The following is a 24,765-nucleotide window of genomic DNA, read 5'->3' as shown; positions in this document are numbered from 1 at the left end:
GGGGGGCACCGGCCGCGCACTGAAACCCAGTCCCCACTCCCACCGGCCGCGGGTGCAGCACCCGGGGCTCAAAGTCAGCATCGGTCACTTTCCAAAGGACAGGGTTTGCCACTTTATGTCACCGAGCTCGGGCTACCCCGCTGTGAAACTGAAAGCTAAGAACCTTAGTTGTAAAGATTGGATAAACATGATGGCTGTGGAGCTGTCATCGCAGAGGTACCACAGGCAGGACCCACGTGGGAGAAAAACTGAAGCAGCCCAGCCATGCGCGGCCCCCGACCGCAGGCCTTTAACCCGGACGGGCCGCGGCACCCACCGCTCCTCCAGGGACTCCGTCCGACCGGACGAGCTGTGAGAGTCGACTCTGCTCGCGCGCACCTCTGACGTTTCGGGGGCGGGGGCGGTACGGACCAATAGGAACGAGTCCCCGCGAGACGTGACGCGGCGCAGACGCGAGGAAGGTCAGCTCGAGTTACTCGAGAGGGCGGAGTGACTCCTTACAGGAGGAGGGGAGAATTGCGCAGGCGTTGGATTAAGGAACCAATCCAGAGAGGATAGCTTCGCGCACGCGCCTCGGAAGGCTCGTCAGAGACACAACAGAACCAACGCATGCGCTCTGAGAATGCAGGGGGTAGCAACTCTCCGGAGCAACCGCGGGTAGGAGAAAGGCCCTGCGCTTGGACAGTGATTTTATTTCAGAATTTTGCGCATGCTTGCAAGCCAGGATGTTCTGCGCCTGCGCAGTTCTTGTGTCGCCTTGGTTTGACTCTAGTGCGCCTGCGCGGTCTTTTGTTTCTTACTTGTAGCTGCCGGACCAATCGGCGTTGTCTTCGGCCTGGAGCTCGGCGGACTGGGAACGTTTGAACCGCGGGGTTCCGAATGGCCCGCCAGAGATGAACCCCAACCCCGGGGGCAGCGCCGGGAGGAAAAGGGTGTGAGGCCTGGGGGAGGCGGGAGGGTGTGGGCAGGTGCCGCGCCCGAGGGAGCAGGTGGGGCCCGCGCGCTGGGCGCCTGCAGGACCGGGCTTTCCCACTCGGCCACTCGGCAGGAGCTAACTCAGCATCAGCATCGCGTTGCCCCTCAGGATGCGAAGACCGGTAAGTCACCATGCTTAGGGGGGGCCGTCCGGTGGGGCGAGGGCTGGGGTCACGGCGACAGAAAGAGCCCGTCCACCCGGTGCAGGCAGAGCCAAACGCTAGACACGGGGGCTGAAGTGGAGCAATACGGGCTCTCTTATTGATGAAGAGCGCCATCCAGGAGACGGGCGCTAATGCCCAGAAGCAGGAACTTGGCTATAGATTATTCCGGCAAAGGCACAGGACGCCGTGGGTTAGGGGTCCCGGTTGTGCTGGGTGCCCGTGATGAGAAGGTGAGGTGAGGGAAATGAATCTTTTCTTAGATCTTGAGAGCTTTGAGGTCTTTTCCGGTCCGTGTGTCCGGTCTCACGGGAAAGTAGGAGTTGAACCATAACGTAGGTCAAGATGTCATATTCAGCCTGACCGAGGCCGGGACTGGGACCCCATTCGCAGGCCCGGCTGCTGCCTTCTGATGCCTGGGGGCAGGGGGCGGGTCCTGATTATCCAGGGGAAAGCCTCGGTCTCTGAGTATTGAGAGAGAAAGGGATGGGATTTCCAGAGCGAGGATTTGAAACCAAGTCAGTCAGCCTTAACTGGTTTGGCGCAGTGGATAGAGCGTCGATCTGCGGACTCAAGGGTCCCAGGTTCGATTCCGGTCAAGGGCATGTACCTTGGTTGCAGACACATCCCCAGTAGGCGGTGTCAGGAGGCGGTTGATCGATGTTTCTCTCTCATCGATGTTTCTAACTCTCTATCCCTCTCCCTTCCTCTCTGCAAAAAATCAATAAAATATATTTTAAATAAATAAATAAAACCAAGTCAGTCCTAAGGACCTCAATTTCAAATGGTGCCCTGTCCTCAGGTTCCTTCCGGAGAAGTTAAGGTCTCGCTTGTTCAGCAGCCCCCGTGGAGTGCCTGCTGTGAGCCGGGCAGCTTACAGGTTCCAGGGAAATGTAGAGCCATGCGATGCGTTTGCCCTGGAAGAGCTCACAAGCTGGTATTAGAGAGAGACGAGTGAGCAGGTATTAGCGCTGCATGTGGCAGCTGCTATCAAAGACGCTCCAGGGCCTTTGGAACAGGAAACACTGCCCGGGAGCCTTGGCGGGCCCCTGCAGGGGGTCACTGAGGGTGGGATAGGTTTGCCAGAGAAGAGGGGTAAATATTCTTCCTGAACAGATATTTATCCTGTGCCCACTGCACGCTGGTATTGTGCCGGGCCCTGGAGATACAGTGGTGACCCAGACAGATGGGGCCCTGCCCTCAGAGTTTATGCCCAGCAGAGAAGCCCATTGTCGAAGGACCCTCGCACTGGCACATGAGGTGTGTGTTAGAAAGGACAAGTGTAGGAAGCTGTAGGAACCTACCGGGGACCAAGTCTGTATGTGGTCGCCCTCTCTCTGTATATATTTTCTAAATCTCAGTGGTTGACATGTTGGCCACTGGAGTCATCACAGTTTTATTTTATAAAAAGAGAATTGTATGGATTCACGTGTCCCTCATGGTGTTTGCTGTAACTTATTTCTTCCTCCACCAGCACTCAGCCTGAGCTGGCGGTGGGCCTGATGGCAGAAGACAGCAACCGAGACGCGCTGGCGGGGCCAGGGGCGCTCTGGGAGGCCCTGCGGGCGCTCCTGCCCCGCACTAAAGAAGAACTGCGGTTGGACCTCCGTGCGAGCGTGGAGGGGAGTGTGGTGGTGCTGCTGCAGCAAGCCGCCGACCTCTTCTACGGGGGCAGACGGAGCGAGTGTCTGCAGGCGTGCGAGGCGGTCCTTGACTACTCCTGGGAGAAACTCAATACCGGGCTGTGGCAGGACGTGGACAAAGACTGGCGTCGGGTTTATGCCTTCGGCTGCCTCCTGAAAGCCATGTGTCTGTGTGAAGCGCCTGGGGACTCGGCCACCGTGGCCGCAGCCCTCAGAGCCTGTGACATGGGCCTGCTGATGGGAGCGGCCATCTTCGATGACATCCTCATTAAAGTCGCTGCCGTCCTCCAGGCGCACCTTCTCCCTGGAAAAAGGCCTGCCCAAGGTCCGGCCCCGGAGCAGCCCCGCTTAAAGGTATCTTGGTGGCATTGTCCGCGACCACACCTAACACCACCCAACAGCCCTGTTTTTCTAGAAGGGACAAGTCACCTCTCTGGCTGAAAATAGCATCTCCATCGACTTGGAAATAGAGCAGCTCCATCTATTTTCTCAATTTCTTCTTCCGGTTTCTGCAGAAGCAGTGTCCTTTTGGGAGGGGGCGTGCAGCTTCGTCGTTCCTAAGAGAAACAGCTCAGGGATTGTGTGGTGAGAGTGCAGCCAGCTAGCCCATCTCTTTCAGCTTCTTGGTCAGCTGGTTGAAGTATCACCCACTTTCCTGGCTGCCTCTGTCCCTGTGCTGCTGAGTTTGGGGGAGATAACACAGTTAGCTGTCTTCTGATCAGGTGACTGATCAGTCCTGCCCTGTAGATCCTTGCACATGTCCCTGCTGGTATTTAAGTGCACATGGCAAAGGATGGTTTACTGAGACGGCTTCAAAGCCCAGTGCTGACACACAGACCTCTGGGCAAGTCTGTTCACAAAGAGGAAACATCTATAAAAGAGTGTGGGGAAATGTTCAACCTCATCTTGGTTTTAAAAAACGGGCAGTCATTTTTAGCTGTGAAATTATTAAACAAGCTTTTGTACAATATCTAGCATTGCCAAGGGTGCCAAGAGCTAAGTACATGGTGTGTTCACTGACCCTGGAGAGGGCAGGGCAGACGTGTAGATCAAGGGACAAAAACCTGTCCCCTTTGACCCAGGTGTTACAGTGCCCTTTCCCATGCTAAGTCTGTCCAAGGGCATATGGAGGTGGCTTCGTGGCCAAGGTGGTACTCATGGTGTGGGTGGTGTTGGTCAGTGGACATGCTAATAGATAAGGGCCTGAGCGCAGGCTCTGGAGCCAGCCTGCCTGGGCTCAAGCTCCCACACTGCCATCCACTACCTGTGAGTCAGGCAAGTGCCATAGTCCCTCTGTGCCCCCGCTGCTCCCTTGCCTGTAAGAGGGGTTTTCTCAGCAGCTTTATGGAGCACCAGCAGTGGCCCAGATGTGCCAGCGCTAGGTGATGGTACAGAAAGGCCCAGGCCCTGTCCTCTCAGCACTGACAGTAGAGTGAGGCTGTAAAAGATGGGGGGAGGCAGCTTCAGGGAATGTTCAGGGAAGGCCTCTTTGATGAGGGGCATCTATATATATAAAAGCCTAATATGCAAATTGTCCCCTCGGGAGTTCGATTGCTCACTATGACATGTGCTGACTGACCACCAGGGGGCGGTGCAGAACGAAAGAAGGCCCCTGCCAGCAGCCTGCAGCCAGTGAAGGGAGGCCCCAGCCGGCAGCAGGCAGCCAGCAGCCGCTAGGGACCCTACTCATGCATGAATTTCGTGCACTGGGCCTCTAGTGTGAACATAAAAGCTTGTTGTGACAGTGAAGAGAACAAGCAGGTACAGGTCCCAGCACATCGCCTGCATGTAAGGATGTTAGCTGTGCTGCTGCCACTGCTGCAAATGTAGAGAACTTGCTTGGGGTCCGGCGATGGGGGCAGAGGACGCTGACACACGCCAGGCGGTCATCCTGGGTTCACACATGAGAGTTCATCTCCCAGTAGTTTAACCTAAGGAAACGGAAGCTCAGAGACAGTAACTTACTCAGGTCAGTCAGCTGGGAGATGATTAAGAAAATTATAACGCAACCACTCCCGGGACATTGCAAGGACTGGTGGTATCAGGGAAACTGCTTTAGATAAATTATTGGACGGGAGAGGCGGAGTTGTGTGTTCATCATGAGTACATTACCCACGGATCAGCAATGTGTCTGAAATGGTGGGGAAGGCACTAGGGAAGGAGAATGAATGCCCTTATGTTAGATGGTGGAGTGTGGGATAGTAAGTTCTCCTCTAATGCAGAATTTCTGTGACAGCAACATACTACTTTTATAATTGAACAAACATTGGAAATGACCTGGTAAAGAAAAAACTATCTTGCTCTCAGGAGAAGTGAACAGTAGCAGCAGCAGTAATAATGATAATAAATGTTAGCTATTACTGTTATTAATGACCCCAAAGCTCGCCTACTATTGATGCAAATTCCTTGGTGGTTGCCACCTGTTTTGTTTTATTTTAAACAGAAAGCCAGGAATGGCCATGTTTCAATTCCCGATATGAGGTCAGAGAAAGCAGTCCCCCGGCTTCACTGTCCATCCCTGCAGCATTTCAGGAAGCATTATTTGATTCCACAGACGCCTGTGATCTTGGAAGGCGTGGCCGACCATTGGCCGTGCATGAAGAAGTGGAGGTGGGTGGCTGCTGAGGGCCAGAGGTTCTCCTTCCATTTCAGCATTCCCAGACTCCCTGCACTCCTCCCCAGCATCCCCAAGTAGCACAGCCCCTGGACACGTCACTACCAGGCCCTGGGGTGGGTGGCTGAGGGTTAAACAAGAACTGACAGCCCTGGCCTGGTGGTTCAGTGGTTAGAACATCAGCCTGCACACTGAAGGCTGCAGGGCAAGGGCACATACCTGGGTTGCAGGTTCGGTCCCCAGCCTTGATCAGAGCGCATTCGGGAAGCAACTAGTCAATGCGTGTCTCTCACATTGTTTCTCTCTTTCTCCATCCCTCCCTTCCACTCTCTCTAAAAAGTCAATGGAAAAATTATCCTCAGGTGAGGATTAACAACAACAACAAAAAGTTGTGGATTCAATTCTTGGTCAGGACACACACCTAGGTTGCGGGTTCAATCCCTGGTAAGGTGCATACAGGAAGCAACCGATTGATATGTCTCTCTCACATCAGTGTTTCTCCCCCTTCATCTCTGAAATTAAAAAAATAAAACTGGGGAAAAGGAGACATATGTAGTACTTTAAACAATAATAAATAAGTAAATCCTCGGGTAAGGATTAAAAACAAACAGCAACAGTCAGAGCTCTGGCTCTTCGCCAGATCTCAGACTCTCACCCTCCCACTTGCTTGCCCGAAGCCATTTTTAATTTGGGCTTCAGGGCAGTCCAGGATTAAGTCTCTTAAACAGTTTTGTAGGATCTTGGGAATTTCGTGCACTTTCTTGAGGGCCCTGAGGTTTCAGAGTAGAAATAAGAGCCCCAGAAACAGCCTGTCCCCTTCTCTGGGCTCCTGTGGCTCTTGTATTTGCTTCCTCCTCACACCTGCCTGTAGTCCCGCCTCAGGCTCAGGCGCAGGGAGACTGGCAGCTGGAGAGTGGCCATATCACCATAGCTGCGCATCTTTTTGGAAATGAGGAGGGTCTCTAGGGAAGGGTGAGCGAGTCAGCCTGCCACGGTGGTAGTCTTGTGGAGGAAGTGGCTCCCACTGAGACAGAGGAGCTCTGACTGCAGCAGCCCACGTGCCAGCAAGCATGCGGCATACGTGCCAGGCATGTTTCACTGTGTGCCAGGCGTGTTCCATGTTTCACTGCATGCCAGTGGTGTTGCATGTTTGCTGTGTGCCAGGCATGGTACATGTTTCACTGCATGCCAGTGGTGTTGCATGTTTGCTGCATGTCAGGCATGGTACATGTTTCACTGCATGCCAGTGGTGTTGCATGTTTGCTCTGTGCCAGGCATGGTACATGTTTCACTGCATGCCAATGGTGTTACATGTTTGCTGCGTGGTACATGTTTCACTGCGTACCAAGTGCCAAGACAGACCCTTGCCATGTTTAACTCTTTGTCCTGGTTCCCGTGGGACAGGCACAGTCGTCACCACCATTTTGCAGTGATGACCAGAGGCTCAGCGAGGTTAGGTAACTTGCTAGATCCCCAGGTCTATTGCGGCAGGGTCTGGAGTCAATGCCAGGCCACCAGGGTTGAGACCTAGGCACTTCTCCACCCTGTACTGCCGGCCACTTACTCAGCTGCGTGACAAGGCGTGCAGAGAGAAGGCTCCTGGCAAGCCGTGACAGAGCAGCCGGGGAGAGCTGAGGCAAATGAGGTTTATTGGAACTGTCTGCAAAGCCTTCCAGCGCCAGGTGGGCGGAGCCTCACCTCTGCCCGTGGGGTCTGGTCCTGTGGTCGCCAACCGGTGGTCCGTGAGGTCCAAAAGGTTGGCGACAGGCGTTAGTCAGTGCAATGGGGGAGGCAGTTTCCACCTCGCAAGTGGTGATGCTGAGAGGAGCCCAGTGTCCAGCGTGCTGAGCAGAGTGTCCTGCAAGCGCGAGCAATAGTGATGAAATGACATGTATATTTTCTGACAGCTTGGAGTATATACAAGAAATTGCTGGCTGCCGCACTGTCCCGGTGGAAGTGGGCTCTAGGTACACCGACGAGGAATGGTCCCAGAGGCTCATGACGGTCAGTGAGTTCATCAGCTGCTACATCCTCAACGAGGTATGTCATTCTGACTCCTTTCTAATACTTATTGGAGGAGCACATTACATTTGGGCACCTAACTCCGTGCGCTGCACTGGAGCGTTGGGAGTGGTCAGTCTCTAAGAGTCTTGTCAGGAGGCGGCCACAGCCAGGAAGGCAGGCTACTGGGTAGGCAGGTGGGCCACGTGACAGGACGTGAGGGGCTCATTTCAAAAACTTGGTTGTACATTTCAGTGTCTTGAAGTATATTCTAACATTGTGCAACCATCCCTACTGTGTAATTCCGGAAAATTTCTATCACTCCCCAAAGAAACCCCAAACTAAGTCATAGTCGCTTCCCACTCCCTTGTCCCCCATCTCCAGGCAACTACTAACCTGCTCCTGTTTCTGTGGATTTGCCAGTTCTGGGCATTTCCTGTAGATGGATTCATGCAGTGTGTGGCCTTCTGAGTCTGGCTTCTGTCACTGAGCCTCACGTTTCCAAGGCTCAGCCAGGTTGTGGCATCTGTCGGTGCTGCCCTGCATTCCTCTTTACGGCTGATCGTATTCCACTGTATGGAGAGACCATGTGCTGTTTATCCGTTCGTCAGTTGGGGGCATTTGAGCTGTGTGCACTTTCCGTCAGTATCAAAATGCTGCTGGAGCCCTGGCCGGGTGGCTCCGTTGGTTGGAGCATCGTCCCGTACACCAAAAAGGTTCTGGGTTTGATTCCCTGTCAGCACAAAGCTAGGTTGCGGGTTCCATCCCCGGTCGGGGTGCATATGGGAGGCAACCAGTCGATGTTTCTCTCTCACATATCTCTCTCTCCTTCCTCTCTCTCTGGAAATCAATAAAAGCATGTCCTCGGTGAGGATTTAGAAAAGAAATGCTGCTATAAACACTCGTGTGAAGTGTGTTTGTGGACATCGTTTTGTTTCTGTTAGGTGTATACTGAGTGGAACTGCTGGTAACACCTCATGGTAGCTCTGCGCTTCACCTTTTAGGAACGAACTGCCAAACTGTTTTCCAAAGCAGCTGCGCCGTTTTGTCATTTCAGAGTCTGACTAGTGAGGCCGGGAATGCAGCTTGTCTGCGGGAGCCTGAGCCATCCCTGTTGGCCAGGAGAAGGGGAGCTTTCAGGGGGGGCTGTCCACCCGCACCTGTGGTGGGCAAGGACCTCCACAAGGTGTGCGCAGTCAGCATCAGTGCTTTGCAGCTCTTCCGCCGCACCCGGCAGCCCGCCCCCAGCCCAGGGGCTCTGTAAAGCTCTGACCGGTCTGGTCATGGGTCTGCTGCATTGACGGTCCAGGTCAGTGACCATGGGGCTAAGGTTTCCTCGCTTGGCCTTCTCAGCTTCTCACCTGACGGACCACCCCGTGGCCCTCCCTGACCCGTCTCTGCGCTCCTACATTTCCCCTCCTCCACGGCACTCGGTGCCGTTCACTTGGCTGCGGGGCCCCTCCAGCAGGGCTCACAGACTCCTTCCATTCCTGCTTCTGCGTTCCTCCCGGCCCCATCTCTGCTCAGTGCACAGTCACCTGGAGGCTGGAAAGGGAGCTGTGGGCTAGAGACGTGCCGTGTGCATGTCCACCTCTGCTGTAGGCATGCACCCCGTGGGCCTGGGCATCTCCCTCCGCCAGGCGGAAGCCTGCTTTCTCGGCAGAGGCGGGGCCAGAGGGTGTGCGTGGGTCAAGATGTGCACTTGCAGTTCAGGCAGAACAGCACTGTATCCAGCACTGGCCCTGGCTGGCTGTGTGTCATTGGCTGGTTACTTAACCTCTCGGGTCGCCAGTGCCCTGACCTTTGGTTAGTTGGGGTCGGTTGGGGTCAGTTGAGGTTACCCACGCTTCCTAGGGTCATTGCGGGAGTAGCACGGGAGCTCCGAGAGCACAGCTGGCGCTCAGCTACCACGGCCTTCCGTGTCCTCTGCACCAGGGGCTGGAGGCCACGTCACCTCTGGCTCTGCCCGGCGCTTAGTGCAGGGTCTGGCATTCTGTAAACTGTTTTTGGGAAGGAAGAGAGAATGAAGGAGAGAGACAGAAAGACAGATTTTTGAGGAATCCTGGAGGAACTTCTTTCCTTCAACACCGTTTCAGCCTCAGACCTTGAGGCCAAGCCAACTCCACCCTGGAGCCCGAGGGCCGCGCCTGGCGTCCCTCCACTCCTCCAATGGATCCTCACCGAGGCCCAGGCGCCTGCAGAGAAGCCCAAGGCCCGGGGCCGGTATATGAAACTGACCTTTTCACACAGTGATAATCTCCAAAGATGTAGGAAAATGGGCGCTCAGATTAATTGCTGGAAAGAGTCTACATCATTTAACTTTGGGGCAAATAACCTGGCAGAAACTATGAAAATTTAAAAAGCACATACTCCTTGTCTCAGTTCTGCTTTTGGACATAGTATCTTATGTAATAAAGAGCTAATATGCATATGGTCATCACACCCTCGTGACGGGGCCCGGGGACCTGAGGCCGAGCCCCCTGCCTTGTGGGGCTTGACAGGGGTGGGGCCGGCTGGGTCTGGGTCTCCCGCGATTTCGAGTCGTGCACGGGTGGGCAGGGACTTGACTCTGAGTCCCGCGGCACACCCCAGACTCTGACAGGAGGGAGATTTTTATATACATTTTACTAATTTTCTTTTGTCCCTGACATTTCTATTATAGAGAAAGGGCAAACAACAATATTAAAACATTTCCTCTAATTAATTCCATTTTAATGTGCACGAATTTCATGCACCGGGCCACTAGTGTGAATATAAGGACCAAACTATTAGGCTGTTGATGAAACACTAGCGAACACCCCAAATGGGCAAAACAACCCCAGTGTCCACCAGTAGGGGGAAAGGTGAGTTAATAACAGTGTATCTGTCAATAAAGAAGTATCCATCAAAAGAATGAGTCAGACACGTATGTATCAACTTGAGAGATTCGTGGTGAAATGACAAAAGCAGATTTCAAAGTAATACATATAATATATTAATATGATTCCATTTTTATTTTTTAAATCATCCCCTTCATTTTTTCTCCAAGAGGATATTAAATTGTTTATTGATTACACGTGGTAATGGATGATACACAGGTTTCATTCCCATCTGTAATTTTATCTGGTGCTGTAATTCAGTGTAGATATATTGCACAGGATATGTCAACAATCAGTAATAACCTAACAGACTCCATGACTCTGCTTGGGTGACCTTTTAACGGTGAACTCCAGGCCACTACACAGTAGATGTCAGTTCAACACACCAGGGTTTCTGAAGACACTGGCTTCTGTGCCCAGCAGTTTCAGATGAAACCTGACATCACTCTGAAGTGATTCCGACATCACACCTTTGGGGTAATTTACCAAGATGGCTTCAGAGCAGCCTAGCTTTACCCAGCACATGTAATAAAAGACACGTTCACTCGGTGTCGTGATCCGACTATTCCATTTAGCGATCAACAGCATGGTGCAAAAAATCTACATCAAAGCCCTTTGTCAGAATGCTTTCCACTTTCCACAGAACAGAAACTAAACCTGTTACACAATTAGCCACAAGCACAGTCCTCGAGGTTTTTGCCCTTTCACATGAGTGTTGTCTAAACCAGCGGTCGCCAACCTTTCAGACCCCACAGACCTCTGCGGACCACCGGTTGGCGACCGCTGATCTAAACCACGTCTTGGTAGCAGCGAGGCCCTGCCACCACTGAGCTTGGCTGAGTTCACAAGTCGCTGTAGCCTGTAGCTTCCCTGGCCCTTCTCTGCTCTCCTTCCCTGCTGAGCATTGTTTCCTGGTAATTAACCTGCCGCTGCTGGAACCGCCACAGCCACCTTGGTTTCGTGGTTTGGCAAAGTGTTCGCTTCCACCACCATAGGAGCCAAAGCTTCTGCCTCCAAAGTTTCCTCCTTTCACGGGTCCACAATTTGAAGATGCCAAAATCACTGTAGCTTCCGCCACCTCCAAAACTGCTTCCATCGTTACCAACCCATGACAGCTACGATCCCCACTGCCACCAAAGCCACTCAGCCACGCAGTTCCCTCCACGACCAAAGTCGTCATTCCCACCAAACCACCTCCACGGCCACCTCCGAAGTTACCAGAACCTTCGACCTCTTTGGCGCTGGCCATCTCTTGCTTGGACAGGGCTCTCCCTACTTCTCAGTGTGGCCATTCGCAGGATGTTATTTCTGAATGACAGTCTTGTCTTTGGAGTCAGGTCACCAAAGCCAACCTCTCCTCTCGCCACTGCCTGGCTCAGTCATGATTTCAATCACTCCATCTTCCCACGGTTCAGAATAGCCTGTTAGGCGAGTTCTCCTGTGTCTTCTTCGATGCAACCAGAAGAAATCTTCCTCAGTGTGGTGGGGACCAGGTCTTTGAGATTCCGCTGGACACAGCCCTTGCTGACCTGGCATTTGTGGCTGCATCCACCTGCTTGGCATCATGACAAACCCAGAGCCTCAGGGGCGCTTGGTGATTGATCTCATCGCAGCCTGTGTCCCCCTGGCTCAGAAGGGCTCCTCCGACTCACATCGTTTGTTTCAAAGCTCAAACCTCCGATGAAGAGCCTTGGCAGCTGTTGGCTCTTTGGGAGACTCGGACTTAGTCGGGTTGATGACTGCGGGAGGGGAGACCAGCGGATGCTGACTCCACGGCAGAAAGGAGTGATCTAACCAACGTATCTGCCCTTTTTTAAATTGATTTTAGAGAGAGGAAGGCGGAGAAACACCAATTTGTTCCACTTCTGCATTCGCTGATTGCTTCTTGTATGTGCGTTGACTAGGGATCCAGCCCACAATCTTGGTGTCTGGGGACGATGCTTAACCAACTCAGCTACCTGGCCAGGGCCTGCCCCTTCGTTTTTAATCTGAGTCAACTGAGCCCTGGGCACAGGCTGACAAGCTCCAGCAACCTCTGGCAGAGGCAGCACGGGTCCTGAGACCACATCAGCCGCTGGGTGGGAGGAGGGGGGCCAGCAGGACAGAGGGGGCCCTCTGTGTGGCTGCCCGGGGCTGGGCAGGGGCAAGGGCATGGGGTGCTGAGAGCCAGCTAAACAGCAGTAGCACCTGGAGGGCGTCCATCACCACTAACGGGCTTTCTGTGTTGCCTCTGGTTTTTCTCCCATGGACCAGCCGAGGGACGTCGGGTACCTGGCCCAGCACCAGCTCTTTGACCAGGTAGGTCTGAGACGGCGCTCATCTGCCCTTCACTCTCAGCTCCTCTCCTCCCTTCCTGGGCTCTGACCCTAGAGGGCAGCAAAGGGTAGCAGCCTCATCTGCCACCCACAGGTGCTGCTCCCTGCAGAGAGCAGACTGGCACCCTGTGCATCGCCCTCCTCACCAGTAGGTGGCAGGAGAGCAGGCAAGGCCACCAGGCCTGAGAGCCCAGGGCCCCAGGATGGCGAATGGGGTGGAGGGGAGGGGCGGGGCACACGGGTAGTTGGGGGAGTCCACAGCTTCAGGTGTGGTCAGAACTGGAGAAGGAGTCCCGGGCAGCCAGGCAAGGGCGAGTCGCTGCCTTCCCTGCAACAGTTTTCTGGGCAGGTCCTGGCACCGCCCTTACACGTCTCATATCCCCCGGCAAGGCTCTCCCCACCCTGGGCCTGCGCACTCGTGGCAGGGGCCGGGTTTGACTCCCTGGGTACCCAGCCTGGTGGGCCGGATTTAAGGCCCCGAGGACACACCTGCTGAAGACTGAATGAGGAAGGGGGCGCAGGCTGCAGCTGGGAGGAAGGGGGCGCAGCGAGGCCAGAGGGCAATGCCTCACTCAGAGGCCAGAGGGGCCAGTGGGACTGCCGTGTTGGGTACATCAACCAGCTGGGGAGGGTTTGTCCAGAATTGCAGAGCAAGGAGCCGGCGAGGAGGGAGGCTGGGGCCAAACAGGGGAGGGCCTTGAATGCCAAGCCAAGAACTCAGATTTATCTGGAAAACAGCAGGGAGCCCTGTGAGGCGTTTAACAGGAGGGTTCCTAGGAAGAGGCAGCATTTCCAATGGAATCCGGCAGGACAGCCAGGGAGGCAGGACAGCCAGGGAGCCGGGATACTTGCGAGGGACGGTGTTGGGGGGGAAAGGGGAGGGACACAGTGCAGGGAGCAGAGGTGCCGCTGCCACAAATCAGCACCTGTGAACAGACAGCAGAGCGTGACCCTGGCCGGCATGGGCATCCCTGGGAGCTCCCAGCCATGTGGCCTCCATCCTGGGGCTCGGTGGTTGGGCTCGAGGTGACGGGGCTCCAGAGCCACCAAACTTGGAGCTCACGAAGCGGTCCCGGGAGCTCGGGACGTCCTGGCTGTGGGAGGGAGAAAACTGGGGTGCAGGACTACGTAAAGGATGCGCTTCGCTGTGCCGAGGACGGGAAATGCCACAGGAGACAGCAGTGATTGTCTGTGGGCGCCGAGCGGTCTTCTCCTTCTCATTTCTGTAGTTTACAAATCCTCTAGAATGAGTGTGAACGCTCATCATAATGAGAAAAGGTAGACTTGTTTTTAAATGCAAACAACCCGAGAACCAAGAGAAGTGGCAGGAATGAGGTTGCGCTCCGGTTGCAGCGCTGTCTGCTGAGGACGCTGGGCAGCCAGAGGAGGCTCGTCCTGGGGAAAGGGGTGAAGTTCGGCTTTCTACCCAGACCCTTCCACGTGCCCACCCCTCACTTCTCACTCAGCACTTGGGGGTGTGGCTGGGCCAGGACCCGGGGCCACGAGGGAGTGGGCTTCTCTGTAGGCCCCTGTGCACCAAGCACTGAGTCTGCCCTGGATACAGGGCTAAAGATGTCAGAGTCACTCCCTGCCCCCGGGGGCCTAAGACCATCACCTCAGATGGTGAGGAGCCCCCAGAGGAAGGAGGGGCTCCAGGAGGAGGCTGGCGGGAGAGTGGCTCTCTGGGTGGGGCAGCCAGGGAAGGTGTCTTGGGGGTAACATTGGAGCAGGGACCCAAAAGGTGAGGAGTGGCCAGCCATGTGAGGAGGTGAGAGAAGGGCAGCCGGCAAGGGGAGCAACAGGAGTGAACTTTCACCTTCAAGGGGTGGGGGCTGAGAGGTAGGTGGGGCTGGGTGAGGAAGGACAGTTTTCCGAATGTGATGGGGACTGGAGGGTGGTGTTGACAGCATGTGGGGTGCTGGCACCTGGACACTGGTGGGTGACCGAGGTTGAGGGAAGGGAGCAATCAAGGACGATTCCTGGATTTGGGGGCCAACTGACTCATTACATGAAGGAGTCCAGGAGAGGTGCTGGTGTGGTCTCAGCCAGGCCAGAGACACGGGCGGGGGGGGGGGGGGGCGCGGGGGGGAGAAGTTGGGCAGCAGGGATGCCCAGGGAAGGCAGCTCCCGCAGGAGGCGAGGCCAGGCAAGTGAGCCGGTGGCAGGACCACAGCCAAGCATGGGCTGGGCCCCTGTCTGCCAGCGCTATCCTCACTGCCTGTCCCGGGGTGGGGTAGGGGGTCCCAGGTTCAGTAGGGGCTGCGCCAGCCTCCAGGAACCTCCACCCCAAAGTTGGAGAGGGCTGGGTGGGCGTGTTGTCTTTTCCCCAGGCCTCCCGTATTAGGGCTCGCAGGTCCTGCCTCCTGGACTCTCTTGATAGGAGGAGAGGGGCTTCTCATTGACCAGCCCTACTGTGTGATCCAAGACCTCAGTCACACTGGGCACGGCCTCCCAGGGCCCTGGAACAGCCATCGGATGAGAACAAGAGGAAGCTGTTTGAAGAGAAGGCAGCTTGTGATTATTTTGAAGATGTTTTGGCTGTTGCCGGAGTCTTTATCTGGGGTCCCAGGGGCGTTTTCCCCGCTGCTGTACAGAGGGTGGTGGGGAAGTGTGAGCAGCCAGGCCCTGGGGCGTCATGCGGGGCGGACGGGCTGGGGCCTCTGCGCTGCTCTCCGGGCCTTCTGTGCCCACGCGAGGCTCAGGGCCTCCCACTCAACCTCTTGCCCAGTGTGGGGCAGCCAGGGAAGTCTCTTACTGACTTCCTCCCAGAGGCCCCGGGTTTAGGATGTATTGGCGACTGCACTAGGCCTGCTTTTAACTATAAGTCATATTGCGGGAGGCTTTCTTCTCTTGGGGTCTCTGAGTCCTGGGCCAGTGCTCTGATAACATCAACCAATCATCTTTCGGAAATCCTGATGATGTCATCAGGAACCAGTGAGCTGCTCAGCATCCCACAGGGCCTGGGATGGGGTGATCCCCAGAAACCGCGGACAGGGCCTGGGATGAGTGATCCCCGGAAACCGTGGACAGGGCCTTCTGCCTTAGCCCAGAGCAGTGCCCACAGACGCGTTTCTGCATCTACACCAGCTGCTGAGACAGACTTAGACCGCAAACTGCAGGGTCTGGTCAGGGTGCCTGCAGGACATTCCAGCTGTTGCCAGCACCCCAACTCGCAGTAGCCCCCCTGCAGGGATGGCGTGGCCAGGCTCCCTGCCCAGGACACCTGGCACCTGACACTGGGCACCTTCAGACCAGGCGCTTCCTCTGAAAGCCCCCGGGGCAAGTAGCAGAGGCGGCTCCGGGCGGTCCCATCCCTCTCAGGCTGGGGAGGCCCCTGGGCTCAGCTGGCCCCGCCGGGGCTTGTGAGGGACCCACACCCCTCGGGTGGGGCTGGAGGCTGCTCTGGTGGGGCCGGCACTGGGGGTCGGGGCAGGAGGTGGATTCATCCAGGGTGAGAGGTGTCTTCACTGGGAGCCGCTGGCTGGTTCTTTCCACATGAGGCCAGGACCAGCACACCCTGCCCGCACCGCCAGGGTTGCCCGCGCTGGCGGTGGCCCTGAGGCTTTGGGAAATTCAAGGGAAACTGAAGCCTGGGCCCAAAAAGAATCGCATGAGTTAAAGCCATAAAGGAAGTCTAGTTGAGTACAAAATGGGCTGGGCTCGCAGGGAAAATGTCTCCTCTCACTCATTGGGCGCAGACTGTCTGTCTCGGGCGGTCCCTGTGCCCGGCCTGTGTGCCGGCTCTATACCCTCCCGGGCTTTTAGAGGAGGGAGCCACCTTGATTTCCAGTGTCCTCCTTTCCTCCTCCTCTGAGGCAAAGATGACAGGCTGCCTCTGCCCAAAAGAGGGCGTGGGCTGGGGAGGCAGGGGCGGTGAGGAAGCAATAGAGGGACCATCTTAAAGTACATCTTATCGGACGCACTGACGTCAGACGAGATGCAGACACTGATGGCGCGGGCAGCGAGCCCACAGCACCTGCTTTCCTGGCAGCCTCCTCCTGGGAGCGGGACATCACAGCCTCAACACCCCACCCCCCACCCGGGAGCGCAGCACAGCTCGCTTCCATCTGTCAGACGCGCAGGCTTTGAAGCCTTGTGCACAGGACCGCCTCGCTATCTGAATGGCTTCCCGCGTGGCGCACCAGCAGCCCAGCGTGGGCACCCCTTCCACCACATCCTCACCATGCTGGCTGCTGTCACTCTTCAGTCTGATGGGTGATAAACAATGACGTCTCATTTGGATTTTTTGCTAACAGGACTGAACCGCGCCTTTATATCTCATTCATTTCTAGGTATTATCTCGTTTTTGTCCTTTGTAGTGGGATCCTTATAATTTTGAACGAGCTGTGTACGTTAACCCTTACTTAGCACAGTTGCTCCAGTCGGGTGCTGGTCCGCTGGTCTTTGTAACTACGGTACTGGGCGCGTGCGGCGTCGCTCTTTACCTTTGGTAGATCTGGGAGCTCTTCCCCCAGAGATGTGGTCGTCAGTCCCATTTTCTTTTTGTTCTGATTTTTTAAAATAATTAACTCTTTAGAAAATTACTACCTGAGAGAAAAAAAGAAAAAGAAAATTACCAACTGGTTTATTTTTTTAAGGGTGAATTAAACCCATTAAAGACACATTTATAAGAAATTATGTTCACGTAGATTGCCTGAGCCCCTTGTGCAGCCTGAGAGGGGAGATGAGCGCATTTAAGTGAAAATGTCGCCAGACGCCCCTAACTGGTTTATCCTTAAGTACAAAGACAAAGCACTGGTGTTGGGTTTTTAAAAGCAAAGACACATAAAATGCGTATGACATGGAAACAAACCTGACATAAAATCACAGCTCTTCCCTATGATTACATTTTTCACATTGAGTTTTAAATTCCTGTCCAGCACATGACACCCAGTCGTGTCTTACACAGGAGGACAGCGTGCATTTGGCCTTCTGTCAGGTAGTCCTGTGACTTCTGGGCTGGCGTGCCCGGCCTGGCCTCACCTCCCACGCCTGCTCTGCCACCCACAGATCCCGGAGCTGAAGCAGGACATCAGCATCCCTGACTACTGCTGCCTGGGCGACGGGGAGGAGGAAGAGATCACCATCAACGCCTGGTTTGGGCCCCCGGGCACCGTGTCCCCCCTTCACCAGGATCCCCAGCAGAACTTCCTGGCCCAGGTGGGAGTCCTCCAGAGCACCTGCCGCTCCCGCCCCTGCCGGGCTGGCCTCTCCTGCCAGAACCCTCCCCATGGGGAGCAGCTGCTCGGCCCCTGGTTTCCTGGGACCCGGAAGAGGGCAAGGGAGGGCAGCTGTGCAGCCGCCTTAGTGTTTCCTAAGCACAGGGTCCAACCGATGGGAACATGCCTCCAGCCAGGCGGAGGGGTGCACAGAGCAGGCTGCCCCCTGCACACCGCTCGGCCCCAGTGCTTTGTGAACCGGGCAGCTCACCGCCTCGCCAGCCCTGTGCTCTGTGGTGGGGAGGACCCGCCCCCTGGCGGTGGGGTCGGAGCTGGTCCACGTGAAGCGCACTGGGACAGGCGCTGGTCTGCAGTGGACCCGGAGGACAGACGCTGGACTTGGCACATGTGCAGCGGGGCTGGGGCTGGGGCTGGGGCTGGGGCTGGCTGGTGCGGGAGCCGCGTGGAAGGTGCAGAGAGGCAGGGAGGGGTTCAGGGACCTGCGGTCAGTGTGGGGCAGCGGCGGGAGGTGAGGTCGCAGCCAGCTCACTGCCGGTCGCTCTCTTCCAGGTGCTTGGGAGGAAGTACATCCGCCTGTATTCCCCGCAGGAGTCGGAGGCGGTCTACCCTCATGACACACACCTTCTGCACAACACCAGCCAGGTGGGCCCGCGTGGCCTCGCAGCTCCTCCCCCACCGCCTGGAGGCAGGTATGTGACTTGTTCTGCCCCCTCCAGGTTGATGTGGAGAATCCCGACTTGGAGAAGTTCCCCAGGTTTGCGGAGGCCCCGTTCCTGTCCTGCATCCTGTCCCCGGGAGAGCTGCTGTTCATCCCCGTTAAATACTGGCATTACGTGCGGGCCCTGGACCTGAGCTTCTCCGTCAGCTTCTGGTGGGCATAGGCCTGCCCTGCGCCGGCCAGGTGTGTGCGGCAAGAGCCCAGAAAGCCATTCCAGCCGTACGGCAAGGCGTGGGCCTGATAGGCCTGATGTGTTGGGAAACGGGCTCTGAGGTTGGCGGCCTGGGTTCAAACCCGGCCCCCTGGCTTAAGTGCCATGTGATTTGGGCAAGTGTGTCTCCACCTGGAAAACGGGGCACTGGTCCTCACCACAGAGGGTCTGGGAGGTGGAGCGTGTGCAGAGCCCAGACAGTCATGCTTGTCACACAGCTGTCATGACGGGCCTCCACACCGTAGCCTGCAGGTGGGCATGTTGGGCATGGCCCTGGTCACGGCGAGAGTCCTTGCCAGCTTGCTGGAGAGCTCAGACCTCTGCTGGGCAATGGGAAGTCCACGGACATCCTTTTTGGTTCTTTATTTATTTATTTTACTCATTGATTTTGGAGAGAGGAAGGGGGTGGGGGAGAGAGAGACATCAGTTTGTTACCTATGCATTCGTTGGTTGGTTCTCACATGACCGGGGACGGAACCTGCAACCTTGGCACATCAGGACGACACTGCAGCCGAGCTCCGTGCTGTCACTGCTGAGGTGTGACCTGCCTTCGGGGAACTGCGTGGTCATTCCCTGGGCGCCCTCCCAGGAGGCTGTTCCCAAAGCAAGAAAGCGACCCCTCGCCACCGCCGGGCAACCCTCCTGCCCCCCGGGGGCTCCAGCCTCCCAGCTCCCAGCTCACTGCTCTCTGGGGAGAGGCCTGGATGTCAGGCTTTCCATGTACATTTATTTTGTTCATATAAATGTGTTGGTTTTGTTTGTATAAACGTAGCTTGTTGTTTGTGTTTAGCCATTAAGACTTCCCCCAGCCCTGTGACTGCAGACAGGCAGGCAGATCCCCACAGCTGACACCAGGAAGGCCCCGGGTCTGCTTGCTGGCCACAAGACCCCCATTAGTGCCATTTATGCAGGACTGCCTGCAGGTGACTCTTGTCACACCGTGACCATGAGGTAAACAGTAATCTGTTGCAAACCAATCATAAAAGAAATTTTAAAAGCTTATAATAAACCTTTAAAAAAGTGCAATCTTCCCCTGGCTGGTTGCTCAGTGGTTAGAGCACCGACCCAAGCACTAAAGGGTTGTGAGTTCAGTTCCCAGTCAAGGGCATGTACCTGGGTTGCGGGTTCGATCCTCGGTTGGAGTGCGTGTGGCAGGCAATCAATCGGTGTATCTCTCTCTAAAACTCAATGGGAAAGTGTCCTTGGGAGAGGAATAACAACTAAGTGCCACAATCTCACTAATACTCAACATTATGCAGTTAGGACAAGCTCCCAGCTACATTATAGCAGCTTGTTTAAAACTCCTCTGTGCTGAGGAGGAGGATGTCCTGCTGGCAGTTCAGCTCGGCAGGCTCGCAGCAGCCCAGCCTTACACGCTCACGCCCGCCGCTGGGCCTGCTCATCCTCTTCTGGAACCCGTCCCAGGAGACAGCACACGGCGGTCGGAGACGATGCCGGTCCATACAGGCGGCGTCACCTGTAACAGCGGTGCTAAGGGAGGAGCCCCACTGATTTCCTTTTCAGTACACACCAGGCTCTTGGAACACTCCTGATACTTCTCACCAGACGGGCAGGGGGCACCAAGCAATCCTGCGACACGAGCTGGGAGTCCTGCAGTACTTCGGTTCTGACATGTCTCCCGGGGGAGTGTCAGATCCACGGGGTAGGGCTCAGTCCCACAGGCTGTTCTGGGCAGGCAGCACTCGGGCACTGAGGACAGGACAGAGCAGCAGGCTGCTCCCAGCCTTGGGCAGCAGGGGAGGGGCGGTCCAATTCGTTGGCAGTAATCACAGTGCTGGAGGCTGGTGGGAGCATGTGAGGTGGTCACAGGGAGGAGGAAGCATTGGACCAGGGGATTCGAGGGCCTCTGGTAGGACACACAGAAGACACGGTGTGGGCCTAGAGGCCCAGGGGCGGGGGGAGGGGGGCAGCTCCTGTGTTTGGGATTGCAAGAGGCCAGGATGGGGTGAGGGCCGTGGCACAGGATAAAATCAAAGGTCATGGAGTCGAGGCTGTGCCGGCTCTGGCTGCCAGCGGCTGGGGCTCACTGGTGGCAGAAACCCAGCTCAGGCAGTTTAAGCAGAAACAGCAAAGCAGGTGCAGTGGCTCCATGACAGATGCTGTGGAGGAAGCCCAGACCAGGCCTCCCTCCCGCCACCTGCTGACCTGGCCCTGGCTTCAGTCTCTCCTCTGGCAGGTGGGTCTCCCCAGGGGAGATGACCCAGCTGGTCAGCTCCACATCCTCCAGCACCAGGACCCAACCTGTGGGCTCAGAAGCCCCAGGCCATCCCAGTCACTAGGAGAGGCTGGAAAGTCGGTGAAAGCTGAAATAGCGGTTAATGTAATTGGCCAAGGAGATTGAACTTGATCACAAAGGTCTCAGGGTTTCATAGATTTGAACAGAGACTTGGAATAAACACAGGAAAGCTGGCTGGTGGCAGGGAGGCGGTGGAGCTGATCTGGTGAGTGAGCTCAGTGGGCAGCGTGCATGAAGGATGGCCAACACCAGGGCGAAAGAATGGAGTCGAGCTCTGAGCAACTGCCTATGAGGATTTCCTTCCCCCTCTGGCATCATTAATAGTTACCTAATTCTTCACATGAAGAATTTCCAGCAAATACCACCACTGAAGGTAGTGAGGCATGGCAGCTGCTGGCCATTGAGGAGCGTAACTCAGGGGTCTTGAGCAGAACTTGCCCTTCACAGGGGAGGGCGGCTGCGGCTCCAGCTTCCGCCACGGGCCCAGCCTTCACAGCTGCCCACTCCTGCTCTGAGCCGCTGGGGAAGAACAGCGGTTCATCTGGAATGTGATTCTAATGGTAGGGACCAGAGGAGAGATCATTCAAACCTGATGTGGCCCTAGCCGGTTTGGCTCAATCGATAAAGCATTGGCCTGCAGACTCAAGGGTCCTGGGTTCAATTCCAGTCCAGGGCACATGACCAGGTTGCGGGCTTGATCCCTGGTAGGGCGTGTGCAGGAGTCAGCCAGTCAATGATTCTCACCATTGATGTTTCTATCTCTCCCTCTCTGAAATAAATTTAAATATATATATATATATATATATGTGTGTGTGTGTGTGTGTGTGTGTGTGTGTATTGAAAAAACTGACATGGAGGCCTGCCTACCTCAAGCAAACGCCCCTTGTCAGATGGGCATGTCCTCTGGGCAAGGCTCCAACGTTGCCTAGATATACAGCTAGAATTGAGATCAGCTTGGGGAAAAGTGCCAAACTGCTGTTCCCTGAGCCCAGGGCAGGTGCTGGCACGAGGACCCGCTGCCCGCCCATCAGACAGGACTGAGCTGGGGAAGGCCCCTCCCGTGTGGTTCACACTGCTGTGGGGGCCCGTGAGGACAGTGACAGTGGGGTCGTGCCAAGTGATGAGTGCGACGCAGACAACAGAACGGTCACAAGTTAAAATGTGACAAGGGGAGGGTTGGTGGGGACATGAAGGAGCTCCAAGAGCAGGTGCAACGGTCCTGGGGCAGGAAAGTGTCGGCCGTGGGCGAGGAGGAGCCGGTGCAATGGGACAGCGGGAGAATGGCAGGGGCAGGGGCCTGGCTACAGCAGCAGAGGGAAGGACGGGGCTAAGCCAGGGCGGCAGGTGGGCTGCGTGTTGCTGTGAGAAGGGCCTGAAAGGAAGACGGGAAACCCGAAGAGCAGGGAGTGTTGGTGCAGTCAGTAACTCCCGCGCGACTGTCCGGGGCCACAGAGCAGAGGACAGGCTGCGCAGGGAGCGGACAGGGCCATCACAGCGGCCTTGAGTGCCAGGCAAGGACTTTGGGGTTTTGTGTGCGGGTTTTGGGTGGGCTGGGCCAAGGAGTCCACAGGAAGTGCAGGTTGGTGTGAGCCCAGGGGAGACTGGTAGCAGGAGGGCCAGTCTCCCCAGCAGCAAGGAGCTCGGCTCCTGGGTCACAGTTAGGACTCAGCTGCACCTGCAGGAAGACCCTGCCCCCCCTGGCGGCTAAGACCAGCCACCTGCCAGGACAAACGAGCTGCCCTGCCCCCACTCCGGGGGTCGGTTTGCTCTTAGCCCCGGCGTCTAGCCTCCCTTCTTCATGGGTTGCATTTGGGAGACTACCTTTCCCGGGAGAGCAGCCTCGCAGTCCTGAGGGCCAGCCCTGGGGCTGCATCCCAAGGGCGTCGGGAGGATGACTGAAACCGCTGGGGTTCGTTTACGGTGGCAACAGTGCCCTGTGACAGGAGTGACTGACCGCCCGGGCTTTTCCGGACTATTCTCCGGCCTTCCCCACGTCCCTGCAAGCTCCCTCATTCCCTCCCAAAAGTCCTGCAGCCGCCGGGATGGCGCCTGCTCCTGCCTGACACAACTGAACCCGCAACCCAGTCAGTCATGGGCACCCACAGGCCTCTGCCAATCGGCTGGCACGTGCCTTGTGAGGACGGGGCAGGACCCAGCTGGCTCAGAGCTCAGCCTTCTCACTGCCTGGGAGGCTGGCAGGAGGGTCCAGACGCAGGACCGCGCCGGGAGGGTGAGCCTCCCACCAGCAGGTGTCATCCGTCCACGCCTAGTGCCGCTTCACACTGGTTTATGGAGGGACCAGGCAGAGCACCCCTGCCTTCCCCGATGGAGGCCTCCCCACCCACTTGGTGCCAGTTCACTCTGCCTGGTAACAGCACCTGCAGTTTGCTCAGCCATGTGGTTTCTGAGGGGCTGCTCCCAGGTCCATAGGTGAGCCCCAGGTGCGCATGCCAGTTGGACCATCTGTCCCGCCTCTGCAAGTATCCGATTGGAGCTGTAAACCAGGAGGATGTTTGCCGAGTGGGGGAGGCACTAACAGACCCCTCTTCCTGCTGACACCGGCGGGGGGTGGGGGGCGGGGGCAGGGGGGGCCTGGATGCTCGGTGCCCTCGGAACACCGGGTCGAGCCTCTCCGGAGGCCCCTCTGGCCCAGGCCTTCCTGGCTTAAACCAGTTGGAGCTGGGTTTTCTGTCCGACTAACAGGGTCCTGACTGACACCGAGGGAAAGAAAGACAGGGACTGAAATTGCGTGGCAAGTGTGATGACCCAGGAAGTGACGCCCCGCCAAGACCTAGAGGGTGGGCAGGTGTCAGCAGGCACCGGCAGGCTCCGAGGAGGAGGTTCGGGCGGGGGGACAAGGCAAAGGCTCAGGGAGGAGCAGGACCTCGCTAGGAACCGGGAGGAATGCTGCCCGCTGAGAAGGGGGGAAGGAAAGGCCATGAGATGCGCAAGGGCCTCATCATCTGGGCCCGTGAGTCCTGTGCCTGGACCCGAGTCCTGTCAGCAGTCACCAGGGTCTTTAGCAGGGGCGCCAGGCTGATTGGCATCGTGGGACGGTCACTGTGGTAGAAAAGACGGAGCAGGTGGGCCGCTTGGAGCCAGGAGCAGAGGAGCCGGTGCAGAGGAGGTGGGGGAGGGACCTGGCCCAGGGCAGCCAGGTGCCATGACAGGTTTGATGCAGGAGGCCAGGGAGGAGGAGGCACCGAGGCCAAACCCCCAGTTCAGGGCTGGGGCAGCTGATGGGCAGGGCTGTCAGGCACTGAGCCTGGACAGAAGGGCCACTGAGGAGAGTACCTTCAGCGGAGCCTGCAGGCTACATGCCCGTTTGGGCCAGCTGCATCGTGGGCCAGAGGAGAGTCCAGACCAGGGGTCCTCAAACTACGGCCCACGGGCCACATGCAAATACAAATATTGTATTTGTTCCCGTTTTGTTTTTTTACTTCAAAACAAGATATGTGCAGTGTGCATAGGAATTTGTTCATAGTTGTTTTTTTTAAACTATAGTCCGGCCCTCCGGCATGTGCCTTTAAACAGTGAACTGGCCCCCTGTTTAAAAAGTTTGAGGACCCCTGGTCCAGACCATGGGGAGGTCAAGGCCACGGCCCTCACCAGTCCAGGTCCGGCTGGCCAGTGCTGGTGGGACAAGTAACCAAAGCTGGAGAGTGATGGCGAGGCCACCTGAGCAAGGACAGTGGCCCCCTGGGCCGGCGCTGTGCAGGAGCTGTGGCACCTCCCCCGCTGGGACCCAACCCAGGGCTCCGGCATCAGAGAGCTCCAGGGAGACCTGATCGGCCAGGACGCACTTCCCACAGACGGGCGCGTAACACGGGGC

The 24,765-nt window shown here is 56.6% G+C and overlaps 1 protein-coding gene across 7 annotated transcripts; it reads left to right on the top strand.

Moving 5' to 3' along the window:
- Positions 1–458: 458 nt before the first annotated feature.
- Positions 459–19,707, top strand: KDM8 (lysine demethylase 8). 7 transcript variants are annotated; one of them, XM_036309813.1, is made up of 9 exons: positions 459–657; positions 807–1,097; positions 2,611–3,133; positions 5,223–5,389; positions 7,301–7,433; positions 12,506–12,550; positions 17,578–17,727; positions 18,297–18,436; positions 19,175–19,707. In XM_036309813.1, the coding sequence occupies exons 3-9, from the start codon at positions 2,639–2,641 to the stop codon at positions 19,440–19,442; spliced, it is 1,398 nt and encodes a 465-aa protein (XP_036165706.1). In that variant the 5' UTR covers positions 459–657; positions 807–1,097; positions 2,611–2,638; the 3' UTR covers positions 19,443–19,707. The 7 variants fall into 7 exon arrangements, with proteins under 7 accessions (XP_036165706.1, XP_036165712.1, XP_036165707.1 ...); XM_036309819.1 differs by adding an exon at positions 18,464–18,648 and having other exon boundaries at positions 459–1,097; positions 18,297–18,389; positions 19,175–19,311; XM_036309814.1 differs by having other exon boundaries at positions 459–1,097; positions 18,336–18,436.
- The last annotated feature ends 5,058 nt before the right edge of the window (positions 19,708–24,765 follow it).

This window comes from Myotis myotis, unplaced genomic scaffold, assembly GCF_014108235.1.
Source record: "Myotis myotis isolate mMyoMyo1 unplaced genomic scaffold, mMyoMyo1.p scaffold_m19_p_5, whole genome shotgun sequence".
Lineage (NCBI taxonomy): Eukaryota > Metazoa > Chordata > Mammalia > Chiroptera > Vespertilionidae > Myotis > Myotis myotis.
This window is presented reverse-complemented; position numbering and strand designations above follow the sequence as displayed.